This window comes from Nicrophorus vespilloides, unplaced genomic scaffold, assembly GCF_001412225.1.
Source record: "Nicrophorus vespilloides isolate i.1.1-1 unplaced genomic scaffold, Nicve_v1.0, whole genome shotgun sequence".
Taxonomy (NCBI): domain Eukaryota; kingdom Metazoa; phylum Arthropoda; class Insecta; order Coleoptera; family Silphidae; genus Nicrophorus; species Nicrophorus vespilloides.
This window is the reverse complement of record NW_017100106.1, coordinates 637,374-653,934: the sequence shown is the minus strand read 5'-3', so window position 1 is coordinate 653,934 and position 16,561 is coordinate 637,374. Positions and strand designations below refer to the sequence as shown.

Here is a 16,561-nt window from a genome sequence, read left to right as displayed (position 1 = left end):
AAAAGTTTATGCGTAATTGTACGTCTTTGCATAATAATGTATTAAAACGGTTGACGATAAAATTCGTCGAGAAAGTTATTGCGGATTCCGGGTATTTGCTGACTTTGCATGTCAATTGTTAATTAATCGTGGCATGTGTGAGAAAGCAGCACACTCCGGGGTTGCGTTTTTTGAGATGCGTTCGTCGGTGAGCTTAATTAATCTCAGCATGAGCTTTTCGTTTTTATTAAAACAATATCGCCGAAAAGTTTAACAATTTAACATACAGATAGGCATTGCATTTCGAAGCCTCCGCCTAACTTTCCCGAGTTGGCCTCTCTTTTTTTGGTTTAGCTGAGACCGGCGATGATTCGGTTCTACTTTTATTAAATTCCCGGCATTTCCTAATGCCAAAAGGTATATTACCGTTTGAAGAGCCGCCGTATGCTAGAATGAAAGGAAGAAAAGAAGCAAGCAAAATACATCACAGCGAGAAGAGAAGCTAAAGAGACAGACATAACGGAGCCAATACAAGCTTTGGTTCATGGCCACCTCACTAACAGTTATTAAAAGATGAAAAAATAACAAGAAAAATAAACGACATCACTAGTTATAGTGTAAAGTAAGATTGAAATAATATAATTTTTATATGAAATTTAAGCAAACATCAATAATCAATTAACAGTTAACTAATTTCTCAAAATACTTCCTAAATGAGGCAATTAATTGTATTCGCTTCTACATAACTGACTAATTATCTTGTTTAGAATATGTATTACAAATATTATACTGATATAAGTACTTTAATTGAATTATCTTAATAGAAATATTCTTTATTTTATAAATATGATATATTTTAAATGATTAAATTTATATTCACATAAAAAAATCTATTTTACTAATATATATTTATTTTATTATATACTATTATATATTTATTTTTAATTACTGTTGCTTTAATTATAGTTATAATAAATAATGTATATAGAAAATAAACTGTGAAATTGAATTTAAGTCAAAATGTTTTTTGTACATAAAACTGATTGTTTCTATGCATGTCATTGAATGTTATTAAAAATTATTCTATTTTGCTGCATATATGAAAACTATGATATAAATGAAATTAATCTGAGATAACTTCATATTAGTTTAATTATGTTTGATATATTATTATAATAATAAAGTTAATGCCATCCATCATACAAAATAAAATAAATATGTCTGGTAGAGAGAGGCTTTATAGTTAGTATATTGATAATTCCAATAATTAATAATCTTTTTTAAGAACTACTCATCAGAGTTTTTCCGCTCATTATATTATTAAAAGTATATAACACCTCACTTAATAAGTTCGTAGGAAGACATATAGATGACGCCTCTATCGACAAATCCATATGATCTTTAGGAATTACCAACCTTCAAACGACGCCTGTCAAAATTGCATGGCAATTTTACGTTTAGTACATAAGCTATTTTTGTAAATTTCAAAACAATTGAAAAATCTGAATTTCGTGTGTTGATAAAACATTGCTTTTTTATGAAAAAAAAATATACCGTTCAAACAAAGTAATGGCTTGATAAGTGTTATGGAGATTCTTCTCCGTAGAGACAAATGGTAGAGAAGTGCTGAACACTCTGGTCGCCCAAATTCCGCAATTGTTGCAGAAAACATAAAAAGTCCACAAAATGGGTTTGGCCAATTGTAAATTGAAGTTGAGTGAGATAGCTGACACCCTGATGATACCAGAAGGCAGTGTATTCATCATTTTGTATGAACATTTGATTATGAGAAAGCTATGTTCGAAATGGATTCAAGCTCAAAGTGGACCAAAAACAGCAACAAGTTGATGATTCCGAGTGCTGGTTGGAGCTGTTCAAGCGAAATAAAAAGGATTTTTTCATGCGATTACAATGGCGATATCAATGGATGAAACCTGGATACACCACTACACTCCAGAGTCAAATCGGTCGTCAATTGAATGGACAGCATAGAGTGAAGCCGTATTTTAAGGCCAAAGATAAGAAAAGTATCGAAATGTTAGAGAAGCGTTGGAATGAAGGTATCACTCTTGAAGGAGACTATGTTAATGAATAAAGTTGAATATTGCCCAAAAGTTGTTGTTTTATCAGTTATCCTATGAACTTATTGAGTGAGGTATTACTATTAACATTGATCGTTTTGTTATTTTTGTTATATGTGTAACCTATTGACTTCATTACAGTGTTACCAAAACTTGTTTTCCGTATAAAATAACTATTCAATAAATATATCTATACAACATTTACCAATTTAGTTTAATTATTAATATTTGTTTTAATAAGTCTAGATATAATAAAACGTCATACAACTACTGTATTTCTTGATTTCTTATACAAAGTCGATATAACTTATGAATATGAATACGAGTGTGGATATCAGGAAGAAAATTTGTATTTGTGCAAGATACTTAGCCTGTAATATATGCATTACAATAAAATACTATTTAGCCTCTTTTGCAGCCGAACTTGCAAGGTTGACCATAAAATACGTACAAGCTGTCATTTATAACACATTATGGTTATGTAATTGCCGTTCGCCATCTATGAAATGGACAATAAATTTCCGCGGCCGCTATAAAAGCAGCAGTTACAGCGTGGACATTAAAAGAGGCCAAAAGCGAAAACAATTTTCTTGCAAAATAAGCAGCAACAAAAAGAAATAGCAGTAAAACTATAAGAAAAGAAAATTATATAAATACACCAGTACGTATTCTCATTACGAAATAAACGATAACAGAAACACACTGCTCCATTGTAGTACGTAATTTGTAAGCACCCAGTATATATCATCTCATATTGTCACAAAAATGACCGAACTAACTAATGAGAGTCATATTTTTATATGAACGTGACCGGAATCGGTATCATGTTAAATGCATAGCATCGTGCATTTTATATTGAAACATTTTATGCATTAAAAAGTTTCATCTCAAACACATTAATAGTAAGTAATGACTTTATGTCAGATAAAATCGTTATTCTATTTATACTCTTTCCATATAATCATACGCTGAATACAAAAATATCATTGATGTAATCACTTCCTTTTTAATGAACATTGTTCAGATATTTGTAATTTAAATTGTTTTTTATCGACAAATTGAAAAAATAGCTGATATTTTTTGTAAAAGTGTATTATGGAAATCCACTGACTGGTTATGACATAAACAAATTGAAAATTATACGGCAGATGTTTGTTCTTAGTGCATCAACATTTTATACCAGAAATTGATGTTATGTAGCACTTATATTATTTATTAAAAGAATTAAATTATATTAAATAATAATACTCATTATTTGCTTTAACATAAATTCTTTATAAAGAAACTTCCACAAGCTGATTAAAAAGTATATAACATTTTGTAAAATTATGCAAAACTTCGTTATAAGTAAAAAATATTTTAATTAATCGCTTTCAAATTGTATTAAAAAACATGTTGTGTAATTTATAAGTTATACTTACTAATATAAAATTCTATTTTATAATCAATTATGTTTTCACAAACATTGGTACATTTTTTTTTATAAAATTTTGTTATATTTTAGTAATATGCAAAGTAGTTTTGCTGTTAAATAAAGTTGAATTTAATATGAATGTGAAATACGTTAGAAAATTGTAAGTTTCGTGCGATCCAGACTGGTGTAAAATGTAAAATATAACATATATATTTTTTGGAACGTAATAACAATACCATAAACGTGCTTCCTTCTGCAAACTGAAAGCATACATTGAAAAAGGAAAAAGAACAAGTCGATGCGATATTTTCTATTCCGTTGAAACTATTATTCTGCAAAAGCTGACTGGCATTTCAAATCAGACGCATATGCACTAGGTAACATATATAAATCATACATTCAATTACACAAACGTTTCGACATCGAAATTCCTGGTAACCGAACCGAGCTTAAAACATACCATACTTTTGACTCTCGTTTTTTTTATTGAAGCAGAAAGAGAGTAAAAAATAACTGTTTTGTTTCGGCTTTTGTCCACGTTTCATCCCGTTCTATTATTTCTGTTTGTCAAACATATGTGAAATCGCTTCGCTCGCCTCCACGAAGGCATAATAATTAGGAAGCAATTAAGTGGCAAGTCCCACGTGGTGCAGCTGATTCATAAAACACCTTAAATATGAATGCCCACACGACGTACGTGCTATACACATTTATTTTTTTTGTATACTTAAAGTTCGAATGGACACGATGGATGCGTGGTGTCCTCGACTCCATGAAAGGGATTGCGTAACGGAGCGATCAGAATGTAAGTGGAATTTGGCTGTCAAAGTCAACAGTGCATCCGTCCCGGTTATGACCATTTGAACACACACAAAAAATATACCAAAAGAGTGAATCTATTAAACGGTAATAAATCACATTTAAACTTCATTTTCCTAGCCATTAGGTGATAATTAATCAGCATCAAAATTGACGTGCTTTTGCATCGATCAATGTAGAAAAATTTGCAGTTATTAATTTGACTGAACGTTTCCGTATATTCCATACAATGCAGCTTGTTCGTCGAACGATAATTACGACTTTACACAATAATTTATCTGACAGATTCGACCGGCTGGCTGGATTAAAAGAAAATTACTATTGGATAGGAAAGAAAATTGTATTTGATAAATGATCACGCTTAGGGTCAAGTTATCTTCAATGAAAAATAACCATTACTCATTATTACTAACAATTATTTGATTGTGGTCAAATTCATGCAAATCTAGTTGTTGAATTACTAAGTACATAAATACTAAATACTGCATGTAATACTCCATTATGTAAACTAGTACATATATTTACTATAATATAAACACTCATAAAAATTCAATAAATTAATTAAGAAGTTTAGATCAAGCATTTCAACTTTAGAACTGAATTTTGAAAAATTAGTATGAATAAAAAGCACCTTAAGTATTACAACTAATTAACTTAATTTAGTGTAAATATTGTTATTGACTTTTCTCAACCAGAAGTGTAATGTTTAATAAAAAAAACTCTATTTTTGTAGAGGGCGACTAATAGCCGAATGGTCAAGTCGTGGGCGCCGGTTCGAATTCTGGTCGAGCCAGGTCCTTTGTGAGCCCTCTTGGTGCTTGCAGTAATAGGGCCATCGTTCATCATGTATTGACAGTCAAATAAAAGAGTTACATCATATGTACATTCTGCCAAGTCAATGGACAATGACAGTTTTAATGATAGCAGCAAATACACAGACAAATCGCAGAGCATCAATATACTGAAATTAACCTATAAGACGGCAGTCAACCAACAAATTACAGAATAATATGATGGTAAAAACTTCAATTGGAAAGTTTACAAAAAGAATAACAAATGTCTACTGCCATTAGATTTAATTAATGTTCGCAGGAATGAGATTGTAAATTAAATATACTATAACATAATAAAAAAATATATTATTTTAGTTATTAAATTATTAAAGGCCAATAATAGCTTTTCAAGTACGTCGAATTTTATAACTTTATTTATGAAAAGCGAAAACAAAACTGTTTTTCTAACGTGCATAATATTTGGATAAAGTGTAATGCGTAACTGCAGTTCCGTTAAGAACGAGAATTTATTTCTATAACCATTAAATCAACCTTGATTTATATGGAGTGCAAAACATTTCACTATGAGGTGAAAATAGATTAACGAAGACCTATTATAAATCTACAAATATAAATTGCAAATTGTAAATATGAATTATATTTTAATGTGAACAATATTATTAGCTTAAAATAACATTAACCAAAAACATTATCATTTTAATATAAAAATGAATGTCCGGGATCTGTTTGAAACCGGACTAATTGAGCATTTTATAATAGCACAACAAAGACCTGTTTTTGTATACTAATTTTTCAATCACTTTTAATTTTGCTAAATTTAAACATATTTTTTTTTTGAAATTTTTAAATCGTACTATAGTATCCGCACTGATCGAAGCTACACTATACGGGGTATTGATGTACTTAAGTATATTGAAATCATTTTAAATATATATAATACAATAAATGATAAAATAATAATATAACAACATTGTTGTGTATTTATATTTTTACATAAACTATTTTTTGTTTTAAGATAGATAATGGCTATTGTGTTCATTTTCATAAATATCCAATTTAAAGATATTTTACTATATTTAAATAATGTAAAACTAGTTTCGAATAATATTATTTGTTATTAAATTAATAGCGACGAAATAGATTAATTAAAGAATTAAGTAGATTTTCTTAAAGCAGAAATGCAAGAAAGTATCTTAAGTAATATTTTAATATGAATTTGCAGAGGATGGACTGGTCGCACGGTCTCGCCTTTTTACTGTCGGACGTCGAACGTATGATATGGAATAAACAACAAATCAAGATCAAATGGATATCATGCAGCAGATATTCCCAAGGATGTGTATCTTATAAACAGCCATAAATAGTAAGAAATACATAAAATATAAGGCACGTATTTCATTACATCAAACTACTTCACATTTTTAATACGCGCCAGCTTCACAGATATTTCAAGATTAATAGTGAAATAATAATATTTAGTACTGCCGTTTCAATGATATAGATTATTAGAAACTATATATTTATTGTGGAAATATAAATAGCTTCCAGCTTAACTTTTATGAAGAAAATAAAATGAAGAAATTCAACTATAACCGTTAATAATAAATTATGAACATTACTTATTATACGGTTTTGTATTTCAGCAATACTACACATAGTAATGCTTCGATTGACCATTGCATGATTTGAAAATTACAAAACAAATATAAATAAATTCTAAAAAATGAGTACTACTGTGGAACAGTCCTAGGTATTTCTGTATACTATTTTATTTGATCATACGATAATAATACACACAAAATAAATGTAAAATTATTGATATTTTAAATGCTCTCATTTTTTATAAAGTGTTCGTACATTTTCTTGTTGTTTCGTTTTGTTGGGTGTAAAAGTTGTTACCGAGAAAAGGTAAACTACTTAATGAGTTTACACGAGTGGGAAGCTTCCTTTTTTTCATTCTCCATAACGAGGAGGAGATTTTAATTTGATTTTAATCGTCACCACTTCAAAGCCTCGTAATTTAATAATGATTCATAATTTTCTGTCTACAACGCAAACAAGTTTGAAGTTTCCCCCAGAACAGGGAATTGAGCAATAAATGCGGATTTATTTCTGCTTTTATTTTCATGCCGACGAAATGAAAAACATACTTGCTGTGAGTTACTTTTTTTATCCTTCGGCCAAACGCATATGTTGTTATTAGAATATTAATAGCTATTTATAATAATTATTATTATTGTAAATGTATGATTTATTTACAAAAAAAAAAATTATAATTTGCAGTCACATATACATTTGTTCATGTGTTATTAAATATAAGGATTACTAACAACGATCTATGAAAAACATTTATTGATTTCTTTGTTTTGTTTTCTTTCACAGTTTAAACATATAGGTAACTGTCATATAATTGTGTAGTTTTATAAGTTTAATCTTTTATTTATTTTGCCTTTTATGTTATAAACTTTCAAGTAAATAAATCATGTTAATATATAAAGTAAATCTGATTAATCTCAATTGCATCAAATCATAAGACGAATGTAGAAATTCACAAAAGGTTTTATTTAAAAAAAAATATCTACAAGTTATTTTCACTTAATAGAGTATGATATTGAAAAAAAAACAGTAGTAGATTTTAATCAATATGGGCTTGAATTATATACAAAAAAAAATGCCTGTTATATTATAATAAACCATTAACAATAATATGAATATTATTATATACTTTTTCATAGTTGTTTTATTATTATTCTTTTATTATAATAATAAATATTTCATCCATATTTCTCACTTCTAAATGATCAAATATAAGTATATTTGAAAATTAAATAGTTTTTAAATTCTTTAAAAACTATCGGGTTTAATAAAGTACATCATTATGATGTGCATGTAACAAAATACTATAAGAAATAACATTTAAATGCTGGCTAACGATCACGGGGTTGGAGATAAATAGAGACACAATCACGAAATGCAAGTTATGAAAAATAAGTTTACTTATGGGGGATGGTACTTACCAGTTCTGTATCCGGCGTTGGATAGATAAGTAGCAAAAGATCTGGTTTCGTGTGTCGCCTGCCACTGAGTGCTGGAGCAATTATCGTTGTTCGTGTAAACGTTGTGATTATGGACGTACATCCCCGTGAGCAGGGACGACCGTGACGGACAGCACATCGGAGTCGTGACATAGGCATGCCTGAATTCGGCTCCATGATCTCTGATCGACCGCAAAGTCTTCGGCATGAAGTTCAGCGAGCCAAGTTCCACGTCCTGATCATCGGTCAGGATCAGGATTATGTTCGGCTTCCGCTCTCGAAGGTTCACACTCGGATTCAGCATTTTCCTCGTCCGCTGATGAGCGAACACGTCTGCATTCACGTTCACATACACCAAAAGCGCAATTAAGTAGAATACCGTCGGAAACATGATTTCACCTTCTCAGATATTACGGCACATGTATTATATATACTTGACAACAAAAGAAAGCCCTCCTGCTCCTTCTGCTACTCCTGCTTCAGTGCTCTCCGGATACGTTATATCATATTTACTATCCGCCACATGATCATATTCTTGATTAAAACTGGAAAACGAAAGAGAAAAATACATTAATAATCCCGCAACAACATCTACTTGTGATTAGATACGAAACGAATATGAAACATGAATAAAACACTTTCTTACTCATGGTTTTATTACCTACAACTTTCTGATTTATCATCACCAATCGATATGAATTAGTCATGCTAGTGCATATCTCTAATACTACATAAACTTCAATTACTTTCAACAAATTATATTTTGATAAACATAAATTTAACAACAAAGTAATGTTGTTATATTTAAACAGCATTGCTTTATTAAAAAATCTTTCGGATTATAGATCAAGAATTATATTTTTATATTAATTACCAAAATGAAATGTTCGATAATTTGAATTAGTATTCAATATAACAGAATTTCTCAACTTTTGTCTACAGTTGTTTGTAATATAAAATGTTCGGCCAAAGCTGACAGGTGTAATTTCGCCCCTTTAAAAAAAAATAAACGAGACCCAATATTCAGTTTCAAGTATTAAATAGAAATTCTTACTATTTCAATATACCAGTTTATTGTATTATAATCAACATAGTTTAATTACTTAACATATTATCCTTTGAAGTAGTTATGTAACTATTTAAATTTGTTACAAACACTGTGCTACAATAAATGTTTAATATTCTACTAATAAACAATGCTATATAATGGAAAAAATGGATGTAAATAATAATATGCAAATAATTGAAATTTAAATTAACTTTACGTAACAGTGAATACAGAAGTTATTATAGATGATTTTTTGCAGCGTTTCCAACTTCGGCTTTCATATTTTCAATCTTGATATATAATCTCAGATGGTAATAAATATCATGATTGAAATGAATCTAAATGTCACAGTCAATCTACAGGCACGATCATATTTTTATTATGTTGTTTTCCACTATTAACGCTTCAACACTCGTAACATAGTGACTGATTAAATAAATTGTATTTTATTTAGTTCTAAATTATATTGATTTAAACACGCAGTTTATTTTTAAATAAAAAGTTTTAGGCAATTATTCTTTTTTATTTATAAATTATATTTATTTACCAAAACAGAAACGAAACGGTTCTTAGAAATAAGAACTACATATTTTTAATTTGCAGCTGAACACGAAATACGTCCGATTCAAGAGCACTCTATTTTAAGTCATTTAATAAATTGTCATTCTGTAAGTCTATTAGTATTACCATTCCCGACTGATTTTACATATCCATTGTATATTTTATTCATGAAGTTAATTAAGTTAACTCTGCTCGATTCAGCTCCAAAATGATACTCTCTGATAACATTGAAGTTCGTGTACGTTCTCTTTCAGTTATTTCCTCCACCGATTTAATTAAATTATTTCCAGGTATAAAAGTAGCATGTAGTCTAGCATTCCCCATGGATTTCACTTCTGTAAACCACGAAATAAAAACACAGGTAAACGCAACTGCATACATGAACAAGACATTCCCAAAAACGGACTTACACATTTTACGGTTACGTAATATGGTTTCATTTTTACTTTTTTTTTGTTGTTTCTATCTAGATATTGTCTTGAACAGAAGCATATTTGGAAGTAATCCATATTTAGTATGATGTAGCCATCCGGTCGATTTGGCTTCGAACAACTGATTCGTATCTTAGAACTTAATACATGAGCACTGAAGCATACTATACTATATAAATATAGTGATTTAATGTTAGTATAAATATTATTTAATCTCTTAATATTGACATAAGTTTGTTGTATATTAAAATACGAAATATGTATATAATTTAAAAAATATACTTGTCTATTTTTTCCTTATTCTCTATATTATAGTCTATAACTATACTGAATTCAGACTGATCCAAACCGCACTATGCGAGGTACTATTTTATGAGTGTTTTAAAGATGCATTTGTGATTTCTTTCCTATCTTCGCTTCACTGAAAATGTTTTATTTCACAATTTAAGAGAAGTTTTTTATTTACATTTTGAGAACTAATGCATTTTCGTTAGATTTCGAGGCACGTATAGACTGTAAAATCCGGCAGATGCATTAAAATTATGACTGGGAGTCATAAAACGGGTCTCGGAAAAGAGCAAAGAGTAAAAACGGAGAAGAGTATGTATGTTTAACCGTTCTCTTTCGGGGAGAAATTGAAATGAATGAATAAATTATTGCCATAACGTTGTCTTCTGGAGTCATTTCGAAATGTGCTTCATGTTATTGCCTGCGTTTTTTTTCTGCTGCAATAATAAATACAAGTAGAATTATCGAAATATTTCCCACGGAGTTCGAGCATGTATTTAATAGCTTTTAATGAACATCATTATGCGGAGGTAATTGGCAAAAGTTATTATTTATCGGCAAACAGAGATGTCGGCCTGAAAAACAGTTCTGCGCGGTGTAAAAGTATTGCGCCGCTCGGTAATTAGAATATTCATAAATTCCTCACCAAGCGGATTTAATGCTCAAATTGCTGATCGAAGATATACATGTAGACACGACCGAACACAAAAAAAATCAAATCGAATCACAGAACACCTTAATTTGCGAGCTATTATAAATTAGAAAGTTCTCCGTTACAGGATTTTCAGTGCGATGTCACTGTTCCAGATAAAATTAATCATATATCATTTGATCTCGCTCAACATAAAACCTGTGAAATGGCTACATGTTACCTATATATTTAGCACCTGCTTGATTTGCAATTTAATTTGCATATGAACATTTAACTAAGTCTACTATCTTGCTTTTACTTGATATTACTCTGCAGATATGAAATCGCTTGATTTTAATGAACTTATCAAACGGAGAAACTCTTTACCGCAAAGATCGTTTTCATAAATTGTAATCAGCGCGACAATTTTTTACACTACTGTTCTAAGTCGTAAATTGCTTTCTTGTCTTATATAATACCGCATTCCGCATATGGAGAACTGGTTTACACGCACGATGAAAATAATTTTGGAATGTTCTCACCTAAAACCTATTTATCGCTATTACAGAATTCGCGCGATCATAATAAGAGACTCAAAACAAAATTTCTCGCATTGTTTCGTATCGCAGCAAATGCTTAAGCATATTTTATACAGACTGCTCAGATTTGGTACAGGAGAGCGGCAGAGAATGAAAAGAAGAGAATTTCTTTTTATTGGAGGTATTAAAATGTATTCAATCTGTTCGCACCCTTGGTTATTGAGTCTTGGGATAATCATCTTAAACAGTTCCGAAAGGAGAGTTAATCCTCTTTCGAGGTACCGCATATCACAGCGGCAGTAAAAAATATATATAAATAACTGTGAGAAACCGTTGGACAGAGATAGGTCAGTAAGTGATGAGAAGTGCAGGTAATATTTTCCTAATAAAATGTTGTTTTTGGTTTATATAGTGTTTTTTTCAGAGAATGTAAGAAAGCTTTCATATAAACATTGATAAACTTGTTTGGAAGTATTTCCTATTGGTACAATGATTACATAACTATATAGTTTAAAAGAATTTACATAACTTTCAAATGTATAGATCGTAAAAAAGGTTATTAAATTAATCCAAATAGATATTCCACGTATAATTGATTAAATTTAGGTATACATAAATACCATGAAAATCATTTAATGTAAAAAATGCTAAATAATAAAATATACGTTTTCTTATTTCGGTACAGCATCTTTAAGTTGAGTAAAATTTATTTGAATAGTTAAAACTATTACAAAATGGTTTTGAGGCTGTTGATAAATTTAGCTTTTTCAAATCATGTCTTATATATAGAGTACCTTATCTTATAATTAAGATTAAAAGAGAAATATTATCTATACAGGCAAGATGAAATAATGTTATTGTAACTATGATATTATTACAGATCATAACTGCAAAGATATAAATTCTATATATTTGTAAAATATAAGTTGAATATATTGCAAATGATTAAATCAATTGATTACTATTTTAGAATATAGTATTCATAGAATGGAATTTCAAATATCAAACATTAGAAGTTTATATAACTTTAATGAAAAATAATGTAAGTACGTTGGGGGAATATTACATGAAATGTTGTGCGAATGTTTTAATAAAACGCGGTTCCTCCTCGGTTTGTATTTATGTGTTGAAATCTTGTAGTTGTGTATATATATCTTGGGTGTAAAGCGAAGGGGGAGAGGTCGAAATTGAGTTGCTTTAAATTCATTTATTCGCTCGACCAGATGCGTTTTATATGCAACTTAGACGTCGTTCCCCTCTCGCAGTTTGGATTTCATCGAAATTAATTATAAACCGTGGCGAATTTCATTAAATCGAGTGTACATAAGACATGGGGGAGCGCAAAATGTGGACTGCTATTTCAAGGTGTATATATCCGAGGTAATAAACTCGGAATCACCAAGTTAGACCAGGCCAGACCAGGGCGAGGGGCCAATGTCCCCATATATACACTGTCTGGGTCCCCTTCATATGAGGTGAGAAGGACCCCCGAAAAACCACTAAAATTCACTTCAGGAATTTTCACCCTCTCCAAACGGGCGAAGCTTGTATATTTTTAGAATATTGGAGTCTACCAAATACAACGAAGTATTTATACTTCCAAGGAGTGAAGGAATTACGAAAAAAGAAAAAGTAGAGAAGAAAAAAATAATAAAATACAACACACGCAGGAGATGCGTGCGTGTATAAAGGCTGCTTTAAGAATCTCTTAAAAGTTAATTAGTTTTAATTACTCGGGGAGAGAAGTTGTTCCACAGTTTATGGCTTTTCCTCAACAATCCGCTTCTTGTTGATTATAAATACACGGGAAAGCACGTACGATTCCCCTATTTCGGAAGATGCCGCAAAAATCATTTGTACACTCAATATTTATGATTTCCGGTTGGCCGCTATAAATCACCCGTTTATTACTAAATAAATCTTTTCGGGCGAATTAGTGCAGAGCAGAAGGTACTAATTGATTTTACTCACGAGATAAAAAAATGTGCGCGCACAAGTATCCAATTTCCTTGTTCAGGTAACAACGACGACGACGACACTGGAGCACAGACTCTTCAACGGTGTTGTCGAGTTCATAAACCTCGAGCAACTAAATATGCCAGGGTGCTATCCTCGCCCACTGCTGTGGTGGTCAGAAAACTCGGCCAACCCCCCACTAAACACGGTGAGTGTGCAGACTAGGCAGAGTTCTCATGCAGATGAGGGATGAGCAGATGCCGAAGAACTTAGGTGCTAAATTTCACACCCTCTCTAACTAAAGGACGGCGCGCGTGTGAGTGTAAATGTATATGTGCGTGTGTACCTGAAGGTCCCCGGGGTGCCATCAACAAGGCTCGCATTAAAAAACCCTCATTTTTATCCTCCTGTCTTGTCTAATTGTCACAAATCGAAAACACCTTTCACTCTGAAGAGCCGAACTGCAACTGAGACCGCTTCGATATTTTTTTCGAACGCTCGTGTGGGCTCAAGACTAATTTTACGGCCTCGTAATTTCCACCAATTTATTAGGCACTAAAATTCAATGCATTTTTATTGGTCCGAAATAATCTACATTTCAAAACAGAAAACATTTACGTTTTTATTACTAGTAATTATTGTTTCCGTACATTTTTTCAAACAATTAAAAAAGTCCAAACAATAAACGTTGGTACAGTTGATTCATTAGTTTCATCTCTGACTTTATTTGATTATTTAAATATATTTTAGCAGCAAAGTTTGTAATGCTGGCGTTAAATGAAATCCTCATGCATTCTGTACAAATAATGATTTCTTATATTATTAATAGATTTTTTATTATTGCATGTAAATCAAAAACAATTCAAAAGTACATAAAATTAATAAAAGCGAGATTGAATAGATTTGCATTATTTGTGTTTTTCATATTATACGATAATAGAAATGATGCACAAATTTGTACTTGTTAATCCTTTATATTTTTACGTTCTACATAGAAAGGAATAACGATTTTTTTGTCGGTGATTTTAAATTATTCAACATAGAAATTCAATTAATAATTTAAAAAAAACTGCAAAAATAGTATTTCACTTATCCTGTTTTTCTTAATAAACATCAAAATTAATAACATAAAACAAAAACTTATATCATTTTTTTTTCATAAATTCAAAGTCAGTACATAATTTTCATCATTATATCTTTTAAATTAATTATATATTAGCTTTAATTACAATTATACCTATATTAAAATATATTTTTTTTTATTAGGAACGCCGTTGCAACAGTTATAATAAAAAAATACATATTTGTAAATCCAAACATTACAAAAACAACTGCTGCGAAGGGAAACTGACAATAGGCGCCCGGTGGTGTAATAAATAATGACAACGTGTGTCGCGAATAGTACTTGGGTGGGTGACTTATAACATCTTGCTTTCAAGTAAAACAGGAACGATTTGCTAAAGTAACGAATGCTAACATATACATTCACACAATAGACACACCTGAATGACTTCGTACGTGATCGATAATCAGAAAACTTCCTAAAGAAATGCAAATGCAATACAATACAACTAATGTCTACATTTATTAGATACACAATTAGCATTTTAGTGAAAATTTATTTACCACGAGCACAATAAATATTGACAGAATGCAGAAAATTTGTATAATTACACCGTTTCGATGCGACAATGTAGTATGTTTGGTTTTAACGTTATAGCAGTGTTTCTGGCTCGACCGTACGGTTCTGAAAATATATAGAGATTACATGTAGTAATTAGATCCGAAATTAGAAACAAGCAGTTCTGAAGTGTTCAAATTGTTCTAATCAGTAAGGCGTATAGATCGACCTGGTTCATTAAGTTTAAAAAATTACAGTTCACTGCCCCAAATCAGTTTACTGGAGCAAAACAGTATCGAACTGATTTATACACAAACACACGCAAGTCGGAACCGAAGTATCATGTTTCATGAAGTGATCTTCTAATGGAACTAGGAATAATATTACATACGATATGAATGAAGATATATTTATTTATAAAAAAAATATAGAGTCACAAAAAAGTTATAGTCTGACAACTTCATACTTTAAGTGTCAAATAGAAAGTAGAAAATATTAAGTAAATAAATAAAATAAACGTGTGATGTTCAAGAACGATCCCAAATTTCAGAGGATATAAAACTTAAGCCATGATTGATATTAAATAATTATTAATCAAATTTATGGAAAAAATAAAATTTGTCAGCATATACAATAATTCAATCAGAGAGTTTCAGTATTATTACTAGTTCGTAAAGGGATTAGTGTGAAAAGTGTAACTTTGCAGCGAAGGGTCGTGGCTAGTTAAACCGATATGGATTAACAAATGTACACTGTAACGCTGGGGCTATGACCCTTTAACCCTCGAACAGCTAATATAGATTACTTTCTGCTGGGTACGAACTTTATTTGCAATGGCTTAAGTATTTACCCTAACCAGCATCAACTTCAATATTCATTTAACAAGAGGACACTAAATAATGATGTAATCTGATAAAAGTGCGAAGTCAGCAAATATTTAATAAGCCAATCGCCAGATTATTTAAATGTAAAAGCAGAAAGGATTTACTTAATCCAAAAACTGCAAACAGTGTATTCTTTCTGCACGGCTTTAAAATATATATTTTCCAGTGATCACCATAGGGAGACGAAAATAATGGGATTCGTTATCATAATAAGGCTGGGTAGTATTTTCTTCATGTTATATAGATTTATTATAATGTTGATTTTTAATTACTTCTAGTCAGAACTTATTAATATTACATATTTGATTTATCAACTTAATATTTTGTGTAAATAAATTATATAAGATTCTAGTTTTGTGCAGTATCTTTGGATCTATGTATTACATTTGTTTTGTTTACTTAAAATAATTTAATTAAAAAATATATTAAAAATTTTTACAGTTTTATTATATATTTACATATTATTATAGATTATTTACT

General features: G+C 30.3%; 1 protein-coding gene across 3 annotated transcripts in view; it reads right to left on the bottom strand.

The window, feature by feature from the left end:
* Window positions 1-16,561, bottom strand: part of LOC108568279 (extracellular sulfatase SULF-1 homolog) — a 103,220-nt gene that overhangs the window by 26,441 nt on the left and 60,218 nt on the right. For all 3 annotated transcript variants that reach the window (XM_017929257.1, XM_017929256.1, XM_017929258.1), the window contains one exon: window positions 8,105-8,667. In XM_017929257.1, coding sequence (XP_017784746.1) covers window positions 8,105-8,513 — 409 coding nt within the window. In that variant the 5' untranslated portion in view covers window positions 8,514-8,667. The remainder of the gene's footprint in view (window positions 1-8,104; window positions 8,668-16,561) is intronic.